Genomic DNA, 21,587 nt, shown 5'->3' on the forward strand with positions numbered 1-21,587 from the left:
ACAAGAAATGACCACATCCTGATCCACATGGAAAACCACCGACTGACATCACAGGAGCTTCAGCAGCAGTGATCAAACCAAACTGGTGTCCAGTGTTCTACCAGCACTTTTAGATCATGACTGAAGGTCCTACAAGGCTGTCCAGAAGCCCCTGACCAATGAGAGACAGAGGTTAGCCCCAAGAAGTGGACAGCCAGGAAGTGAAAGAAGATTCTGTGGTCTGACCAACCCTAACTAACCCTAACCCTAAACTTTCCAGCTTCATCATCCTCCTGCTAATGTGAGGCTAAGAAGGCCAGGAGAAGCATCATCTCCAGCATGGACAGGACCTACTGTCAGGTATGGTGGAAGCAGTATCATGGTGTGGGGATGCATGAGTGCTGCTGGTGTTGGCATCAACAATGTTGAGAACTGACAGATTGAAACTGTCAAGAATTTAGTTTTGTTATTTTTAGACAAATATATAATTAGTATTTGTCTGTGTCTAATGCAGTCACACCTTTGGAAACACAACAAAGATTTTTCAGACAAATATGTCATAATATTTGAGTTCGTGTAAAAGTTTAGGGCTGTCTGAAAACTTTTTTTCCACCACTGTATTTTATATACATTTGACATAAAATGTCAAATGTATATAAAATAAAATTTAACAAAAATGTATAAATATATGACATGTGATGACGACTAAAAATAGCATCACTTTGGTGATATTTTGTATTTTAGAATCCATTTTTCGAACTATCACTATCGTGCTGTTTCTGTGTATTTAGTAGAATTTTCTCCACTACTGATGATTTTGATGATGTCAGTCTGTATTGATGAGTCCGTCTACTCCAGTCCGATCGGATTGATCAGTGATCAATAAGCTCATTTGCAGTCTCCTGCCTTAATATTTTTACACACTTTAGCGCGGATCCTGAACGTCTCGCCTAATCTCGCGAGACTACACCGCCCCTGCGTGTGGCTGAGGTGACGGCGCTGTAGATCTCGCGGTGTTTGGAGCGGAGGGGGCGGGGTGCAGCGGGAGGGAGCGGAGATGTTTGGAGCTTTTTTTAATATAAAATTATTTATTTAAATAAAAATGGCCGCCGTGGAGAGCGGAGAGCAGAGACTGTAAGTGTTTTTTACCTTCTATCGTCCTCCCCGCGCCGCCGAGCCGTCGCTCCGCCGCCGCGCAGCCGTTACGGTCGTGTGTTTTATCGAAGCCGAAGTGCGCTGATTTCCACTCCGGGCCGTCTCCGCGGAGCGGGGTTAGCGGGAATACGTCACCAAGTTACGGCTCAGAGTGGACTTTAGCAGCCGCTGTAGCTGGAGCGGAGCTAAGCCTTAGCTTAGCCCGCCGTGTGAGCGTCACTGGGCCGCCCCGACTTCACTGCAACTCCCGGGGAAGTCTGGCCGGGAGTATCCGTCACAGGCGTCCCTTCTCCGGTCAGCGGCGGCGCTTCCACCCGCCTCCGTCACACAGGCACGGAGCTAACGGGCTGCTAGCTGTTAGCAAACACACTGTTTATATGTGAGGGGGACAGCACACGCACTCAGACACAGACACATACACACACACACACACACACACACACACACACACACACACACACACACACACTAGTTAACTGATCATGTTAGCCTGTTAGCATCCAGCTGCCTCAGTGCTGCTGAGCCACACTTGTGTGTGTGTATGTGTGTGTGTGTGTGTGTGTGTGTGTGTGTTCACTTCCTTTTCCTGTGGTGACAGCTTCACCTGCAGCTTCAGCACACAACTATACACACCACACAATAGCACACAGTAAAAAACACACATAACAACACAGTAGCAGAACAATACAAGACAGCTACACAACAATACATACAATAACACAGGTGTTATTTTGTGTGTGTTAGTGTGTGTTACTGTGTGTTAGTGTGTGCTGTGTTAGTGTGTGTTAGTGTGTGCTATGTGTTATTGTGTGTCATTGTGTGTCAGTGTGTGTAATTGTGTGTTACTGTGTGTTATTGTGCGTTACTGTGTGTTACTGTGTGTTACAGTGTGTTACAGTGTGTCACTGTGTGTCACTGTGTGTTACGGTGTGTTACTGTGTGTTACAGTGTGTTACTGTGTGCTACTGTGTTATAGTGTGTTACTGTGTGTTACTGTGTGCTACTGTGTTTTACTGTGTGTTACTGTGTGTTACAGTGTGCTACTGTGTGTTACAGTGTGCTACTGTGTGTTACTGCGTGTTACAGCGTGTTACTGTGTGCTACTGTGTTTTACTGTGTGTTACTGTGTGTTACTGCGTGTTACAGGGTGTTACTGCGTGTTACTGTGTGCTACTGTGTGTTACTGCGTGTTACAGTGTGTTACTGTGTGCTACTGTGTTTTACTGTGTTTTACTGTGTGTTACTGCGTGTTACTGCGTGTTACTGCGTGCTACTGCGTGCTACTGTGTGTTACTGCGTGTTACTGCGTGTTACAGCGTGCTACTGTGTGCTACTGTGTGTTACTGCGTGTTACTGCGTGTTACTGCGTGCTACTGCGTGCTACTGCGTGCTACTGTGTTACTGTGTGTTACTGCGTGTTACTGCGTGTTACTGCGTGTTACTGCGTGTTACTGCGTGTTACAGTGTGTTACTGTGTGTTACTGCGTGTTACTGCGTGTTACTGCGTGTTACTGCGTGTTACTGTGTGCTACTGTGTTACTGTGTGTTACTGCGTGTTACTGCGTGTTACAGTGTGTTACTATGTGTTACTGTGTGCTACTGTGTTACTGTGTGTTATAGTGTGTTACTGTGTTTAGTTTCCTGTCATACGGGAGGAAGAAAGTTTTCATTTATTGAACCAGAATGTTTGGATCACTGATGAGAGTGTAAACATGGAGGTTCATTTTCAGGTTGATCAGTCTGACAAGCCCATCACAATCTTCATTGACAATGGAATGATTGCTAATTCTGTCGATGGTGAGGTACAGTCAGATCGTTCTACACTACAGAACTACAGAATGATGGAGATTTACAGTCAGACCGTTCTACACTACACTAGGCTTGCGCTAGCCAATCGCCACAGCTCCATTGGTGCATCGTTTTACTGGATGGCGCAGTCATTCTGAACCGTGTGAGCCACAGTGTTGCTCTATTTTTCTTGTAAAAAGAAACAAAAAAGGGTTCGACTTACTTTTTCTTCGAAACGCCCGAGCGTTAATATAAGAAAAACAAACTTTTTCTTTCGGCAGGCGTCAGAAATGGGCGGAGCCACCCGAATCTTGATCACGCGCTGGGTCATGACCCGCTCTCGGCCAATCACAGAAAAGCATGCTATTTTTACTGCGTGAAATCTCTGAACGGTGTGCCACAAGGCGAGTCATCTGCCATCAGGAAAAGCGAGAAAGAAAGAGGAGGATTTTGTTGAGTTTATGCTACAGTTGTGAGATATGGTTCATAGTGAGGGTTGAAGAATTGGACATAGGAGGAAAAGAAGGTAAACTGGACATGAAATTAATATTTTTATGGGTCAAAAAGTTTTGATCATGAACATGTTTCAGGTACAGGTTCTTAAATGGCCAAATGCATAAATACATGGGAATGTGTCTTCACCCCTGACTGCCTGTTTTTACAAAAAGAACATTAAATTTGGATCTGAAAGTTTAGCAAAATGACATAGACTCACACTTTGTGATGATATTTATGTTCAAGACTTAGACTTAAACATTTCACGTTGTGTGTGTCTGTGTGTGTGTGTGTGTGTGTGGGGGGGGGGTAGTCAGAGACCCCCACCCCATCCCGAACATTCACATTTATGTTTTTAAATACTTTAATTGCAGCATGAAGCAAACCAACCTGCAAGACTCCATTTTTTCCGCTATCACTGACACAGAAATTTGTGGCTTTTTGTGGCTCATTGTTGTTCTTATGAGTGAGCCACAGTGGCTCTTCATTTCAAATTCCTAGTGCAAGCATAGCTACAGAACTACAGAATGATGGTGAGGTATAGTCAGACCATGCTGCACTGTGGCAGATCCAGAACGGTCTGACCATGAGACAGAACATGTTAGAGGTGGAACACGTGGAGCTGACTTTAAAACAGTTTCCATCAGTGTTTTTACATCAGTGGACATGAAACCCTCACCCTGCTGGAGGTGATGCAGCCTCGTCAGCGGTGAGTCAGCAGCTCTTTACAACTGCTCTGACTGGACCAAACAAAAACTTCAGCTATTGCTCTGTGTCCACTAGATGTGTTTTACCTGCATGTAAACGCATCACATCTGAAAATCTTCTGCTTGGTGGGCGTGTCCTTGAAGCCAGTAAGTGGTGTTCAACTCCTGCCTTCTTCTTCTCCAACTATCCTGCTTCGGATTGGACAAACGCATCGACTCGGGAGCTGTCTGTTCCTGGGTTTCAAGCCAGACCAACATGGCGGCTGGGTCACAAACTTTCTCTTTCATGCCAAAAACAGTTCAGCAAAAACTATTTCTGAAAGCATTTGGGGTGAGAAATAATCTGAGTGGCAGCTGAATCTGTCCTGGTTTTATTTCACTCACGGCTAGTTTAGATGTTTGAGGACAGTTTCACGATGTGTTGGATCTCTACATGCTGCATCAAATTTGCATAAAGTCGAAGTCCAGTCTACTTTATGCATATTAGCTCCAGATCGCAGCTCGAAATGCACCGCAGCCGGACCAGCATGCAATGCAGTGCGTTTCACATGGACAACAAATGTAATGCGAGAAAGTGACGGATCTAGTGGACACGTGCCTTCACAGTCTGTTCAGTAAAGCAGTATTTAATAAAAAAACAGGAAGGAGAAGCAGTTTATTCATTTGTCTTTCCTGTTTTGCTGTGCAGGAACTGAGCCATGTTGTCTGTGTCCCGTTATATCTCTAAACACCTGCCGGTACAAAACGCTTAGCGTCTGACATGCTGACGGGTTCTCGTCCTCTTGTGGCAGAGAACCGATCTCAATCTGTGTTTCCACCAAACACCTGAACAACCTTCAGGTTCGGTCTTCATCTGTAGAAAGGAACAGGGTCTGAACTTCAGCATCTCAGAGGTTTTCTGCTGAAGCTCCATGTAGTCACCATGGCTGACTCACCTGGTGTAGGCTGCAGGTATAATGCTGCCATTAGCGACTCCGTGTTTCACTATAACAGCAACAAACGTCCTGTTCAGCAGAATATTAGCCTCTTTAGCACCCGATGACTGATAATAACCTGACACCAAAGAATTCAGAGAAACATCGTGTTTTGTAGCTCATTGTTTGCTTTCGTTTTACTTTTGTTGTTTTTCATTTATTTATTTTTCTAATTTAATCCCATAAACACAAATGATTAGATGAGTTCGGACTCAGCTGACGAACAGCAGCATGGTGCGTTCAGGAACCTGTCGGTGAAGTTATCACCTGGTCACAGGTGTGCTCTGCAGACTGTGATGAAGGACAGAGGAACTTTAAACAGTTTAGGTAGAAACATTTCAGGATTTTAAACATCATCATAAAGATCAGAGTGGGAAACTTTCTGGTTCTGCTGGTTTGTTTGCTGCATGAATATCCTGGATGTTTTTTGTGGTAATATCCTGACTTTGGATGTTTTCTTGTGGTAATATCCTGATTCCTGAGCCCCCGGATGAGCACCGCTTTGTTGACGTTCTCCCCGGAGAACGTGAGGGTCGCCTCTCTGCGACTTTGTGTTGCAGAGGGGAAAACTCTGACTGTCGTTTATCCTTTTTCTCTGAACAGCAGTTCAGAGTATTCGGCCTTCTTGGAGTCTCTGGGTGGTTCCTGGAAGGGGTACCACCTGGGGACTTCATGGCTCCCCTGGGTGACTTCAACGTAAATGTAGGTAAATAAATTTGGAGGGGGGAGACCTGGAGGAACGGCCTGATCTGAACCCGAGTGGTATTCTGTTATTGGACTTCTTTGATAGTCATAGACTGGACATAACAAACACCTTGTTGGAGCAGAAGGTTCTCATAAGTGTACCAGGTACCAGAACACCTCAGGCCAAAGCGCCATGATGAACTTCATAGTTGTATCATCAGACCTGTGACCGTGTGTCTCGGACATTTGGGTGAAGAGAGGATAGAGCTGTCAGCTGATCTCCACCTGGTGGGGAGCTAGATCTGATGACAGTAAACCTAAACCTGTAGTGAGGGTGAACTGGGAACATCTGGAGGAGGACCCTGTCTGTGGGGTTTTCAACTCCCACCTCTGGAAGAGTTTCTCCTGCATCCCAGGGGAGGGTGGGGACCTGGAGTCTGAGTGGTCCATGTTCAAAGCCTCCATTGCAGAAGCAGGTGCTAGGAGCTGTGGCCTGAAGGTCACTGGTGCCTGTTGCAGCGACAACCCAAAAACCCGCTGATGGACACCAGTGATGAGGGAAGCCATCTACACACGTGGACAAAATTGTTGGTACCCCTCAGTTAAAGAAGGAAAAACCCACAATTCTCACTGAAATCACTTGAAACTCACAAAAGTAACAATAAATAAAAAATTTTGAAAATTAAATAATCAAAATCAGCCATCACTTTTGAATTGTTGATTAACATAATTATTTAAAAAAACAAACTAATGAAACGGGCCTGGACAAAAATGATGGTACCCATAACTTAATATTTTGTTGCACAACCTTTTGAGGCAATCACTGCAATTAAACGATTTCTGTATTTGTCAATGAGCGTTCTGCAGCTGTCAACAGGTATTTTGGCCCACTCCTCATGAGCAAACAGCTCCAGTTGTCTCAGGTTTGATGGGTGTCTTCTCCAAATGGCATGTTTCAGCTCCTTCCACATATGTTCAATGGGATTCAGATCTGGGCTCATAGAAGGCCACTTTAGAATAGTCCAACGCTTTTCTCTCAGCCATTCTTGGGTGTTTTTGGCTGTGTGTTTTGGATGGTTGTCCTGTTGGAAGACCCATGACCTGCGACTGAGACCAAGCTTTCTGACACTAGGCAGCACATTTCTCTCCAGAATGCCTTGATAGTCTTCAGATTTCATCGTACCTTGCACACTTTCAAGACACCCTGTGCCAGATGCAGCAAAGCAGCCCCAAAACATTACTGAGCCTCCTCCATGTTTCACCGTAGGGACAGTGTTCTTTTCTTCGTATGCTTGGTTTTTGAGTCTATGAACATAGAGTTGATGTGCCTTACCAAAAAGCTCCAGTTTGGTCTCATCTGTCCAAAGGACATTCTCCCAGAAGCTTTGTGGCTTGTCAACATGCATTTTTGCAAATTCCAGTCTGGCTTTTTTATGAGTTTTTTTCAGCAGTGGTGTCCTCCTTGGTCGTCTCCCATGAAGTCCACTTTGGCTCAAACAACGACGAATGGTGCGATCTGACACTGATGTACCTTGGCCTTGGAGTTCACCTTTAATTTCTTTGGAGGTTGCTCTGGGCTCTTTGGATACAATTCCAACGATCCGTCTCTTCAATTTGTCATCAATTTTCCTCTTGCGGCCACGTCCAGGGAGGTTGGCTACTGTCCCGTGGGTCTTGAACTTCTGAATAATATGAGCCACTGTTGTCACAGGAACTTCAAGCTGTTTAGAGATGCTCTTATAGCCTTTACCTTTAAGATGTTTGTCTATCATTTTTTTCGGATGTCCTGGGACAATTCTCTCCTTCGCTTTCTGTTGTCCATGTTCAGTGTGGTACACACCTGTTCACCAAACAGCAGGGTGACTACTTGTCTCCCTTTAAATAGGCAGACTGACTGATTATGAGTTTGGAAACACCTGTGATGTCAATTAAATGACACACCTGAGTTAATCATGTCACTCTGGTCAAATAGTTTTCAATCTTTTATAGAGGTACCATCATTTTTGTCCAGGCCTGTTTCATTAGTTTGTTTTTTTAAATAATTATGTTAATCAACAATTCAAAAGTAATGGCTGTTTTTGATTATTTAATTTTCAATACATTTTTATTTATTGTTACTTTTGTGAGTTTCAAGTGATTTCAGTGAGAATTGTGGGTTTTTCCTTCTTTAACTGAGGGGTACCAACAATTTTGTCCACGTGTGTAACTGAAGAAGGAGGCCTGTCAGGCCTGGCTGGCTTGGGTGTCTCCTGAAGCAGCTGACAGGTACCGGTCGACCTAAAGGGCGGCTGCAGCTGTTGTGGAAGCTAAAACTTGGGTGTGGGAGGAGTTTGGAGAGGCTATGGAGAAGACTTTTGGTTGGCCTCAAGGAGGTTCTGGCAAACCTTTCGATGGCTCAGGAAGGGGAGGCAGGATTTTGTCCAGGCTGTGTACAGTCGGGATGGCGAACTGTTGACCCGTACTGGGGATACCAGGGCTCCAGACTGCGACTAAATGGTCACATTTTGCGACCAAAATTGGAGCGAGTGCGAGTAAATTTTTCATTTACTCATGGATGTGCAACCAGTAAAATTGCTGATTTTTGTAATTACTATTGAATATTTTTTGTTGCTTACAAACTTCTGCTCCACACTTCAGCCCAGTAGACAGTAATGCGCAAATGAGCTGGTTTAACCGACATGAACTCCAAAAGAAGAAAGGAGACGAACACCAAAGAAGAAGAAGGCTGGCCAATGTGTGTGAGAGCGGGGGACGAAAGACGGTGAAGCTCCTGATGTTTCACAAAACATTTATTTACGTTCAGCCTTATTTTGAACACAAATTCACCTTTCTGTCCTTCACTCCTTTCTTCAGGAAACACTGTGAGAGTTAGTCCCCATTCCAGCTAGCTGCTTCTAAGTTAGCTGCTTCTACGTTGCTGGACAGCAACAGCGGAACCGTTTGGATTTTCGGACTTTTCGTCTTTGTCATGTCAAGAAACATCTTCTTAGAGAAACACTTCCTGTGCCGCTGAAATGGTCACAAAATAAAAGCCCATAGCATTAAAAATACGCCTTCAAAATAAAAGCCTGAAGGGAACAGTTATTTTAACACCAGCAAAGCAAAGGCTTTCCAAAATTGATGAACTGATCAACAGACCTTTATAAGAGTAATTTACACGTGATTTGGTATAAATACATAACGTGCACGTGCATAACACATGCCTGTACTCAGCACAAGGTCATTTTTATTACAGATTTCATCCATCGGAAATTATACATCAACTGAGCAGCCTTGGTGGAGTACTGCTCTCTGAGTGATTTTCTTGTTATGTTGTGTCAAGTGCTGCACAGCGAAATGTGAATTGAAAACATAGTTTCTGCATTTATTGTGCAAGTATTTATCAGCAAGACAATGAAAATGAGAGGAATGTGAATATTTACTTTGCAAGTCGATGTTGGTGTGCGCCCCTAAATTTTCTGCTTGCGCTCCTAAACTTTTAAGTTAGGGGGCACTGTGCTCCTTGGAAAAAAAGTTAGTCTGGAGCCCTGGATACTGTCGGGTGGTGGAAAGAGGACTTTGAAGAACTCCTGAATCTGGTAAACACATCCTCTGTGGAGGAGACAGAGCATAAAGACTCGGGGGGGATCTTCATCCATATCTGTGGCAGAGGTCGGCGAGGTAGTTAAACTCCTCGGTGGCGCCAGGTGTGGACGAGATTCACCCTGAGATGCTGAAGGCTCTGGACATTGTTGGACTGTTCTGGGTGACACGTCTCTACAATGTCGTTGGGCATCAGGTACGGTACCTGTGGAGTGGCAGACTGGGGTGGTGGTTCCTATTTTCAAGAAGGGGGACCAGAGAGTGAGTTCTAACTACCGGGGTATCACACTTCTCAGCCTCTCCAGGAAAGTTTACTCTAGGGTGGAGCTCTCAAACTTTGAGAATGTATGAACCAACTGTGAACTATTTTGGACTTTTAAATTTTAAATTGAGCAAACTGGTCTGTTGTAGCATTTAGAAGAATGAAGAAAGCAAAACATTCAAACTCATTCCCATGTATTCATCTGTCTCTAAAAGCAGGTTGAAACACAAGCTCTAAGAATGCAAACTTTATTTAAAATGAAGAGGTGGAGCACACAGAAGCTTTCAGATCAATCAAACTGAAACTTTTCTATCAGAAAAATACCAAAAATCACATGAAGCCAATCTTCAGCCAGGTGAGCATTTGTGATCTAAGTTTCAGCAAATAATCTGGTAAAAAAAAATAAAAAAAAAACTACTTCTGTTCTATGTTTTTAAACCTAAAAGGGAAAATCATCTCAAGTGACAGAATCAAAACATGAAATTCCAAACAGCCTGTTTTTGGTTTCTGGCAATCACTTGGTTTCATTTGGAAACCAAAAAAAGGTGAATAAGTAACTTTGTAGGTAAGTCGGAACCTTTGGGGTGTATGGGTCTGTGATGTAAGGGGAACAAGATAGCCAAGTTTAAAGTTGCTGTTTATTTGTGTGACTGTAGGAAAAGCTTGTTTGTGGTGAAAACACAGATAACAATGTGATGAGGAACTTTTTGTTCCCTGTACAATCTCCAAATATCCCGACACTTTAAGATCTGAGGAGATCTCGTTTTACATGTTCTGCGGGGATATACAGATTCTACCACCTAATGTCATTATGATGTCGTATCAACAAGCGTGATGTCATCTCTTTTCCACAGGGAGGAAACGCAGGAGAGTGAGGAGGGATTGGCAGACCCCCAGCAAACCTCCAGAGAGAAGGACAGGTCCCAGAGTAAGACCAAGAAGCCCCGTAGAGAGCGTCGCCATGCCGACCGGGGATCGGAGACGGCGGCCTCAGCCACGCCTTCAACAACCGGGCAGCCAGAGACAAGGGCAGAGTCACAGGTACAGAGGGGGTGGGGCTTATCACCTAGCAGACAACATGATATCATCCCATGTGATCTATTTATACCATCCCATCCCTCAGGTGTTGGAGCCGGTGGCGGGCCCCTCGGAGCCGGGTCCATCAGAACCGGGCTCAGAATCAGCCGCTGGCAGTGAGTCTGCTGGCTCTCCCAGGCAGCGGCGCTCTATCATCCGGGACCGCGGCCCACTATATGATGACCCGTCGCTGCCCGAAGGCTGGACTCGCAAACTGAAGCAGAGGAAGTCTGGACGCTCTGCTGGGAAGTTTGATGTCTACCTGATCAAGTAAGCCCTGCCTACCCTGCAGGTGTTTAGGTGAATACATGCAGCCATATCATTGATGATGTTGTGTGGATTTCTTGCTGTCTAGTTCAGAGGGGAAGGCGTTTCGCTCCAAGGTGGAGCTCATTGCCTACTTCCAGAAGGTTGGCGACACCACCACCGACCCCAATGATTTTGATTTCACTGTCACTGGGCGAGGAAGCCCATCCCGCCGTGAGAAGCGCCCCCCAAAGAAACCAAAGGTGGTAAAGCCATCGGGACGAGGCCGTGGGCGCCCCAAAGGTACTGAATACTGAACTGCAGTATTAAAGTTAGCAGATCTTCAGTGCTTGTGGTTCTCCGTAGGTTGTATCTGGCTTTATGTTCACTGTGTAGGTGAAAGGTTTAGGTCAGGCAACTGGACTTATTCTTGTGATCTTGAAGACGTTTCGCGTCTCATCCAAGAGGCGTCTTCAGTTCTAAAAACTAGTTTGGAGAGTCCCAGGTATTTAATCACTAGAGGTGCAGGCGGGGCTAATGCTGATGGTATCTACTATCAGCAAGGTGATAAAAGACTAAAGGAATCTTTCAACAACAGGTGTTGAATCCCAATGAGGCATTAATATGCTAATAGAGGGGGGCCTCATGAGAGTTGTTGATTTAACGGCCCACTGAGTAGCCTCCTACCTATGACTTATCATCATGTGAGTCGTTAGGCTCACCTGAGGAAAGGTCACTGTGTAAGAACACACACACAGAACACAACTAGGGCTGGATCCGAATATTCGTTCGCTATGGCGGTATCCGGATATTAATTTTGGTTTCCAAATATTCGCGCGCGCCCCCCTGGGCGGAAAGAATATGTGGCATTACTGTCTTCCCTTTGCCGTCGGCCCACATCGGCTCATATCGGCTCATCTCGTCAGAGACATATACACATATGTCTATGTGATCACCCCCTCCTCCCCCCAGATGAAAATATTCGGAGCTCGTCTCTTCCCTTCTCCCCACTTCGGCTCATCCATTCGTGTTTATTACCACCACCCGAATGACCAGGTCGCTGCCGACTCTGACGTCACGCTTCACTTCGTTGCATAAACACAAGACAAGATGCTGAAGACCTCCGCTGTTTGGGTCTGAATATTCGGGCCGACTCTGCCACAGGATGGGGGGTAATGGGACAGGTTGCTCAACACAGTAGTCGGTCTCCTATGCAGCTGCTGTGCCACATGGTGGCGCGCTGCGCACGGGATTCCTGCCCACTGTGCATCGCGAGTGGGAAGCGTGTGGAGGCGGCCTGGAAGGGGGGGATGGGCATGTGCGTGTGAATGTGAGCTCAGTCCTCAGTTCATGAGTCCAAGTGTGTGTGTATGCGTGTAGCCAATCTCCTTCCGTCCAAGACCCCGGTGTCTCAGTTTGCAAGGTGGAAGCGCGATAACACAGCAGGTTGCGATGGAGACGTCCTCGGATGGACCAGTCCAGAAGTCAACAGGTGTCCTTGGGAAAGTGGGGAGGGTTTAGGAGAGCTATCTCTTGGCCATGAAAAACTTCCAGAGGAGTTTATTATTGTTCCAGGGGCGCCAGAATGTTATCACTATCCTTCTTGTTTAGGCGGGGGAGAGAGCAATTTCACCTTCCCCCTGACTGCTCTCAACTTTTTGGACCTCAGCTGTGGCGATCCTCACCTTGATGGCATCCACTTTGCGACTCAAATCAACTGTCACACCAAGCAAATTGTCCATCTTACATTTGAGTTCGTCATTCCGGTCTCCAGCAGCCTTGATCTGATCGTTTGCAAAGACCAGCAGATTTTGGATGTCTTTTCTATCTGCGGTCATCCTAATTTTCCAGAAGCTCAGGCCCGCGATCAAGCCATTTATCAGCAGGCCTGTCATCACAAATCCGAATATATAAACATCTTCCACATCCTCCATGGATAGGGGTACCAGGCACATGATCCCCTTCCACTTCCCCCACGTAACCTGAGGCAAAACTCCCATCCGGGCAGGTAGGCTCCCCCTAAGCCCGTGCTCTTTGTGGCGACAATCTTGTCAATTGCGTTGAGAGACCAGCTAATCAATTCCATGATCGGTGTTTCGAAGGTCCAGTGCCAAGCGATTGCTCCAAGTCAGACCGACGAGACGAGACAGAAGTGCAGCAAGCAGAAAACATGAGGGTGTGGGGAGAAGAACAGAGATAGAGACGGAGAGAGGAAAAATGCGACTGCCTCCTACGAGAGCTCAGGGCAGAACCCCCGGGTTATACCCAGAACTATCTGCAGGATTTCCCGTGTAACACCTTGAGAGTAACTGGAAAAAATTGTTGGGAGTGGGATGTCTTGACCCTAGATAAGCAGAAGGAAATGGCTAGATGGATGGTATTTGTTGTGTATGTGTTTATCTCTCTGTGTTCATACAGGCAGCGGGAAGATTCGGCAGGCTACAGAGGGTGTGGCCATGAAGCGCGTGGTCGAGAAAACTCCAGGAAAACTGCTGGTCAAGATGCCATTTGGCAAGACAGAATCCTCCACTGGCGCTCCGTCCACCACCTCAAAGGTATCATTATCAGTCTATTGCACAATTGGGTATTGCTGTTGAAGTTCCAGTGAAATGCAGTTAAGCGTTATTCAGATGTGGTGATTCCCCTGCAGGTGGTGTCTCCTGCCCTCGTGACCAAGTCTCGTCCCGGCAGAAAGAGAAAATCGGAGCAGGAACTGCCACCCCCACCACAGACTGCTCCCAAGAAACGGGGCAGGAAACCGGCCTCCGCCTCGGCTTCGGCACCACCATCGGTTCCCACGGCATCCACCTCTTCTGCATCAGCCTCTGCGAGCTCAGCGGCCGGGAGCTATGCTGCCGCCGCCATTTTGGCTGCGGAGGCCAAACGGAGAGCAGCCAAGGAGTCTTCCAGCAAACCTGTCGTCCAGGAAACAGCCCTGCCAATCAAAAAACGTAAAACAAGGGAGACTGTGGAGGAGCGAGAGAGCGCTCAGACTTTGGCATCTCCAACAGCCGAGACTGGTAGGAGGGTTGCTGCAGAGGAGGAGGGAGGTCCCAGCTCTGAGCCTCAGCCTGCCCCCTCTGAACATAGCCAATCACAGTCAACAAAGCAGCCGTCTGCTTCAGACGACAGCCAATCACACGGACACAAGACACATAAAGGGCGGAAGCACAAGGAGAAATCGGGAATATCAGCCAGTGAGGGAGGAGGCAGAGGAGAGGATGGAGGAGAGGGAGGAGGAGAGGGGAAGAGTAGCAGCAGCAGCAGTAGCATCAGCCAATCAAAGAGCCACAAACGGAAGGAGCGACCGCCTCACAAGCACCACCATCATCACCACCACCACCACCACCACCACCATCATCGGCACCAACAGTCGTCTGCCTCCACGCTGGATCAGCCCCCTCCTCCTCCTCCTCCTCCTCCTCCTCCACCACCACCCTCCAGGCCTGAAGTCGAGCCTCCGCCTGCCCCCCCGCTGCAAGCTCCTCGACCACAGTCCCTGCCTGAACCTCGGCATCCTGCCCCTCAGCCATGCCACCAATCCCCCAGTTCTAGTCAGGCCTCAGCCCAGCCTCGACACCCAGTGGCCCAGTCTTCTCCCACCTTACATGTCCTGCCCCAACCTCGGCTCCAACAGCCCCCGCGTCCAGCTCACAGTCATTCTCAACCCACCGACCAGAAAACCCAGTCACAACCCCTTCACTCAGCAGCCCAGCATCGACCGCAGCACCAGGCTTTGCATGCTCCGCCCCAGCCCCCATCCATCTTGAATGTTCAACCCCCTCAGACAAGACATCCACAAACACAAACCCAGTCCCCTGCATCACTCCAACCCCAGCCCAGGCACCCATCTCAACCCCAACCCCAGCCCAGGCACCCATCTCAACCCCAACCCCAGCCCAGGCACCCATCTCAACCCCAAGCCCAGCCCAGGCACCAATCTCATTCCCAGACCCAGCTTAAACAGCAGTCCCAGCCCCGGCAGTCCATTCAGCCTCATCTCCAACCACAAGCTAGGACCCCACCTCAACCTCAGCTCCAGTCCAGAACCCCAACACAAGTTCAGAGTCACTCTCAGTCCAGATCCACAACCCAACTTCAATCTCAGCTGCAGCCAAGAACCTCTGCCCAACCTCAGCCTCAACTTCAGCCCAGTCCAGGACCCCAATCCAGCCTCCACCTCAGCCTCAGTCCAGGACCACACCCCAGCCTCAGCCACACTTGCAGCCCAGGCATCAAACGAGGCCCCAACCGCAGACAAGGCACCCATCACAACACCAACTCCAGACTCAGTTCAGACAACAACCCAGACAGTCTGTTCCCCATTCAAGGCCTCTTCAATCCCAGTCCCAAGCACAGCCCCACTTCCAGCAAATTCAGACCCAGCAGCACCCCCAGCAGCGCCAACAGTCCCACCCTCAGCTCACCCAGCCGCATGTGCAGCACCTCTTACCCCACCGACCATCTTCCAGCCTAACCAGGACCAATCTTGCCCCTGCTCAGCAGAATCAGAGTGAACAGCCCCAGGACCTGAGTACCACTCGGCCTGGCAGAGGAAGCTTGCTCCCAAGCCGAGACATCGGCATGGAGGCTGTCAAGCCAGAGGGGCGAGGGGAGGCAGCTGCGGTGTCGGAGAGCAGGGAAGTTTTAGGAGGAGGGTCAAACAGCACGTCGAGGCCTCCCGGACCTCCTGGAGCAGCCGGAGCCGGACTTGTGCCCGGAGCGGATGGTAGGGCCAGACTCCGGGCAGAGCCGGAGGCAGCAGGTGAGGGCAGGGAGCTCAGAGACATCGTCCCCCAGTCAGCCGTCCCCTGTCCCAGCCGAGAGGAAACCGTAGAGTCACGGACTGCCGTCAGTGAGAGAGTCAGCTGATCGGTTGGAATCAAGCCGACTGATTGGCAGCCTGACAGGCAAAGTCTGTGCCGGGTGGAAGAGGAATGAGACTGGGCTGTTCCTGAAGATTTTTACGTTGTTTTCAGATAGAAGCAAAGCAGACCTGAAGGACTGATTCTGTCTGGAGACTCTGTAAAGGACTGCAACTGAGAGGTAGTGTCTTTTTCTAGGAAAAACAAATGAAAAGGAAAAACCGATAAAAAGTGTGTATATATAATCAAAAGGCAGCTGTTGTGTCCCGCTAGTCTCCGTGGGGGGGGGGAGTAGTTTGGAACTAAAACTGACGCTTAACAACACGTTACTCTGAGCAAAACATTGCTTCCCGAATATAACCCGTTTATTTTCTACTTTGATAGTTTGTTTTGTCTGTTATACAGCTTTAAACTCTAATATTATGGACTGACACTTCCTGATCTAAAGGCCTCCTAAGGACTGACAGATTCACTGACTGACTGATTCACTGACTGATTCGCTGACTGATTCACTGCTTCGCTGACTGATTCGCTGATTGATTGACTGACTGACTGATTGGCTGACTGACTGAATAACTGACTGATTCGCTGACTGACTGATTCACTGACTGACTGATTCACTGACTGATTCACTGACTGACCGATTCACTGTTTCACTGACTGATTCACAGACTGACTGATTCGCTGACTGAGTCACTGATTCGGTGACTGACTGAGTCACTGACTGATTCACTGACTGACTGTTTCACTGACTGATTCACTGACTGACTGATTCGCTGACTGAGTCACTGATTCGGTGACTGACTGAGTCACTGACTGATTCACTGATTCACTGACTGACTGATTCACTGACTGGCTGATTCACTGACTGATTCACTGACTGACTGGTTCACTGACTGATTCACTGACTGACTGATTCACTGACTGTTTCACTGACTGATTCACTGACTGACTGATTCGCTGACTGAGTCACTGATTCGGTGACTGACTGAGTCACTGACTGATTCACTGATTCACTGACTGGCTGATTCACTGACTGGCTGATTCACTGACTGACTGGTTCACTGACTGATTCACTGACTGACTGATTCACTGGCTGATTCACTGACTGATTTACTGATTCACTGACTGACTGATTCACTGACTGGCTGATTCACTGACTGGCTGATTCACTGACTGATTCACTGACTGACTGGTTCACTGACTGATTCACTGACTGACTGATTCACTGACTGACTGATTCACTGACTGACTGATTCGCTGACTGATTCACTGACTGACTTATTCACTGACTGATTTACTGATTCACTGACTGACTGATTCACTGACTGGCTGATTCACTGACTGATTCACTGACTGACTGGTTCACTGACTGACTGATTCACTGACTGACTGATTCACTGACTGATTCACTGACTGACTGATTCACTGACTGATTTACTGATTCACTGACTGACTGATTCACTGACTGACTGATTCACTGACTGGCTGATTCACTGACTGGTTCACTGACTGACTGATTCACTGACTGACTGATTCACTGACTGATTCACTGACTGACTGATTCACTGACTGATTTACTGATTCACTGACTGACTGATTCACTGACTGACTGATTCACTGACTGATTCACTGACTGACTTATTCACTGACTGATTTACTGATTCATTGACTGACTGATTCACTGACTGATTCACTGACTGACTGATTCACTGCCTGATTTACTGATTCACTGACTGACTGATTCACTGACTGATTCACTGACTGACTTATTCACTGACTGATTTACTGATTCACTAACTGACTGATTCACTGACTGGCTGATTCACTAACTGACTGATTCACTGACTGACTGCTCCCTGACCTCTGGTTCGTGTCCACAGGTGTGCTTTTAGACACATTTTCCTCCCATCATTGAACACCTGGTGACGTCCACCTGGTCAGTGTTTCTATTGGTCAGATGCTCTACAGGTGACCTGTGAGGTGTCAGTAAAAAAGAGCTGCTGACGTCTCTGATTAGTTTACATGTCCAGATTTACGAGCGGCAGCACAGCGCTCCCAGAATGCATTGCTGCTGCTGCTGTGGACACGAACCACGGAGTCCTGCTGCTGACCGACTGTTTTACTGAACCTGGTCTTCGACTGAAAGCCTCAGAGGTGATGTGTGGCGGCGGTTTGCACCTTAAACTGGTTTCTTAGAAATCTCTCACTTTGTTTTCTTCCCCGTTTTCCATTAAAGCCACAATGAACAGAAGAATGTTTTCCATCCAGACCCTCCAGTCTGGTCTAGACCCCAACCAGGACTGAGTTCTGGTGGTTTGATAAGAGGTCGTTCTTCCAGGATTCTTCCACTCTACTCCTCATCAGTCTGTTTGTCTTCTGTTTCCAAAGGAAGCGCTTTGAATATCAGTCCCACTCCGACAGTAGCTCCATTTCAGTTCTAGTCTTCTTACAGAGTGGGAGAGGACTCATTTTACTCGTCTTCATGTTGAATGTCTGGAACAGTTTGCACTCCTCCACTTTGAACAATCAACTGCCTGCATGTCGCTCGGAGACCCTGCAGGCTTCAACCAGAGCGTCTGTACACAGAGCTCCACCTGGCCTCACCTGGTCTGGTTGCACCCAGCAGAAGCTCCCTGGAGGTTCAGATCAGAGTCCTGGTCCTGGAGCTGCTGCTTCAGGACGTCCTAGAGGGTTTCAGATGCATCATCTGCAGGTAGACAGCAAAATACGGAGCAGGTGAGACAATACAAAACGGCTGCCGGGTCCTCCTCAGCCACCATGCTAATGTTGTTAGCAGCAGCTTACTGTCTTTCAGAGACTGCCTTCAGACCACTCCAGAGGTACGCTAATTTACAGTTTCCTGGGAAAGGTGCCTTCACTGGTACCTCCCATGTCTCTAATGTCTCTAATACTCACATCCTGAGAAACAAACCGTAACACCTGCTGCTCCGATCGGTGGTCAACAGACACCTTTCAGTTCTGTACCAGTACAACGTGTTTCCCACAGTACCTGAATGCAGCACACCTGACACAGTGATCAGTACTGAGCATGCTCAGATCCGTTCAGATCTACAGGGGGTCCTCGACCGAGTTCCGTTCCTACGGTGTGATAGAAGTTGATTTTCACAAAAGTGGGAACTCCAGTGAAAATGTAAACAAAGCCATGCATCGAAATTCATCAGTTTATTTGTACAACTAGAGAAACTGTAGAAACTGAAACTGTAGTATGAAAGACTCAGCGGGAGACGCTCTGGTCTTCCAGCCAAAGCAGTAATAATCTTTCCATCTCAGTAACGAGACCACTGCGCTGATTTCATAGGTTCAGATCCTGTCACATGATCAAGTATCCACATTTTATCACCCATGATGGTCCAGACAGTCCTGTGACTTAGTCCAACAACCGGCCCATGTTGGTCGGTGTTTCTGTTCCCAGCGTTTTATTCTAATTTCACTTCCATGGAGACGGCTTTCCTTTTCTTCCAGCATCAGAAGAGTCTGACTTACGCTGGGAGCCATAATGAAGGACAAAAAGTTAGTGAATGTAGCACAATCCAAGGTGGAGTACAACCAGAGAATGGAGACAAAGCCGTCTGATAGCACCGTGTGACGACGTATTCATCCGCTCTGCTCATCAAATAGTTCCAGTAACCAGTGTTGCCAACTCCTCAGGAAGGAAGCTGCTATTGGCTGTCCTAAAAGTCGCTAAAAGCCACTAAATGACATCATCGCCTAGTTTGCGTAATTTTCTTTTTGCATGTAATTGTAATCAACGTTTTAGGAGAGACAAAAAATGAGTATAAAACACCCAAAATATGTTTTTAAACTGGAGGCTAAATGCAGTGATTTGTTTTAATGTGACAGTAGAGAAACATTTTCATTTACATCCCGCTCTGTAAGCCAGGACGGATCTGCCGTCTGGACGGTGATGTGGGATGCTGTGGGGTTACTGGACTGAGCTGTACTTTGTGACAGGAGGAGCTCACAGCGCCACCTGCTGCTCATTGAGGACAGTACCTGCAGAACGATCTGAGCTTTCACGTCAGAGTCTTTAAAACACCAGAGAAGTCGCTAGCTGCTTTTGACGAAAAAAGTCGCCACGAGGATCTGGAAAGTCACCAGATTTAGCAAGAAAGTTGCTAAGTTGGCAACACTGCACAGAACCAGTTCCAAATAACGATTAAAAGCTGTTACCAAGGAAACCGAGGACCTCTTGTACTCAGGTTTGGACACACCTGAGAGACTGCAGCCTTGTCCACACTCACATGAGGTTTTGGATGTATTTGGATTTTCCCGTCCACACAGAACTCAAAAAGACTAAAAATGCTGCAGCAGGTGTATTTATCACTTGATCGTCTGACGTAGAGAATCCGTGGAGCTGCAGGTGTTTCAGGTGTGAAACCAGACACCAGTGGGCATGCTCAGACTGTGACATCATCAAGATCCTGCAGATCTGCTTCCAGTTAATTCTCCATTTTAATCAGTCTGTGCTGCGTACTTCACTTAGCTCCGCCCACTATTCTGATTGCTTTAAAGACACAGTAAAACAGGATGTGGTGCAGCAGACCATTCTGCTCGAACCCGAACATCTAACCCACGGCCTCCAGTGTCATTAGATATTATTCATATTCATCATTCTGTTTTCATTAGTGTTTAATCTCCTGAACATCAGAAGAAACCAGCAGCGTCTCTCCAGAGGAACGTTCTAAATACAGAGAACATCTTAGAACCACTGCACAGACTAAAGGAGCACTTCAGACAGCCCCCAAACTAAATCCTTGAAGAATATTTCTGTTTTTAGACTAGAGAATTCTTTCATTTGAAATATTATTGATTATATTATATGATTTAAATGTTTCCAGACATAGAACTCCTACAGACCTCTGTGGTTAAACTTCTCCTGATCGGTTTGAATTCTGGAGACACTGAGGGTCAAAATATGAAAATTCTCAGATCTGAAAACATGAAATTCTTGAAATTCAGGAAAAAATATTTCACAGAAGTTAGTTTTGATCCCTCATAATGAATAAACAAAGAGAAACACACCTCCAGCTGGACTTCCTGTCTCTGATCTGAACTTCCAGTTTCTGCAGGCTTCAGTCCGAACGTCTTCATCAGGATTAAACTGAAGCGACGTCACGGTGACATCACGGTGACGTCAGCCAGGTGAGGGCGGAGCCTCTGCGTACGAGGCGCCACCCGCCGCCCGTCCGCTTCCCTCTGCGATGGGACTCCAGACTGGACCCAGAAGTACAGTAACCAGCCACCATATTGCATGTTCCAGAGTTTAGTGCCTCTAATATTGTCGTCTTGCAGGAGCCACCATGTCAGCCACGTTGTGTTTCTAGAGTAGTAGTGATGTGTGGTGACTTCATAGTTGCTAATATCCAGGATGAATATTCTGCTTTACTCTGGGTGGATCAGTCAACTCAATACACTGTCGCTGTAGACAAACTAGTTTCTACCTGTTTTCTTATTTTCCTTTATTACTAAAGCGTTTGTTGTCCCCGAACCAGACTCAGAGTCTCTGTCACACAACAGACACACAACACTGGTTCACAATAGATGCATACACACAGCAGACACACAACATGTACACTACTAGTGTGTAGTCTGGAGCCACCTTCTTCTCATTTCCTGGTTCTTCTACATCTTCTATTTCCATCCTAGATTCTCACTGAAGGCATCAAACTATGAATGAACATCTGGAATTATGGAGGAAACAAAAAGGTGTGAAATAAGTCAGAGGACGTTTTATTTTTTAGATTCTTGT

The 21,587-nt window shown here is 47.0% G+C and overlaps 1 protein-coding gene across 1 annotated transcript; it reads left to right on the forward strand.

The window, feature by feature from the left end:
- Nucleotides 1-1,050: 1,050 nt before the first annotated feature.
- Nucleotides 1,051-21,326, forward strand: LOC127534356 (bromodomain-containing protein 4-like). The gene is made up of 6 exons (XM_051949318.1): nt 1,051-1,113; nt 10,481-10,667; nt 10,750-10,973; nt 11,059-11,252; nt 13,368-13,504; nt 13,600-21,326. Exons 1-6 carry the CDS (start codon nt 1,082-1,084, stop codon nt 15,424-15,426), a joined length of 2,601 nt encoding a protein of 866 aa, XP_051805278.1. The 5' UTR covers nt 1,051-1,081; the 3' UTR covers nt 15,427-21,326.
- Nucleotides 21,327-21,587: the final 261 nt, after the last annotated feature.

This window comes from Acanthochromis polyacanthus, chromosome 6 (genome assembly GCF_021347895.1).
Source record: "Acanthochromis polyacanthus isolate Apoly-LR-REF ecotype Palm Island chromosome 6, KAUST_Apoly_ChrSc, whole genome shotgun sequence".
NCBI lineage: Eukaryota > Metazoa > Chordata > Actinopteri > Pomacentridae > Acanthochromis > Acanthochromis polyacanthus.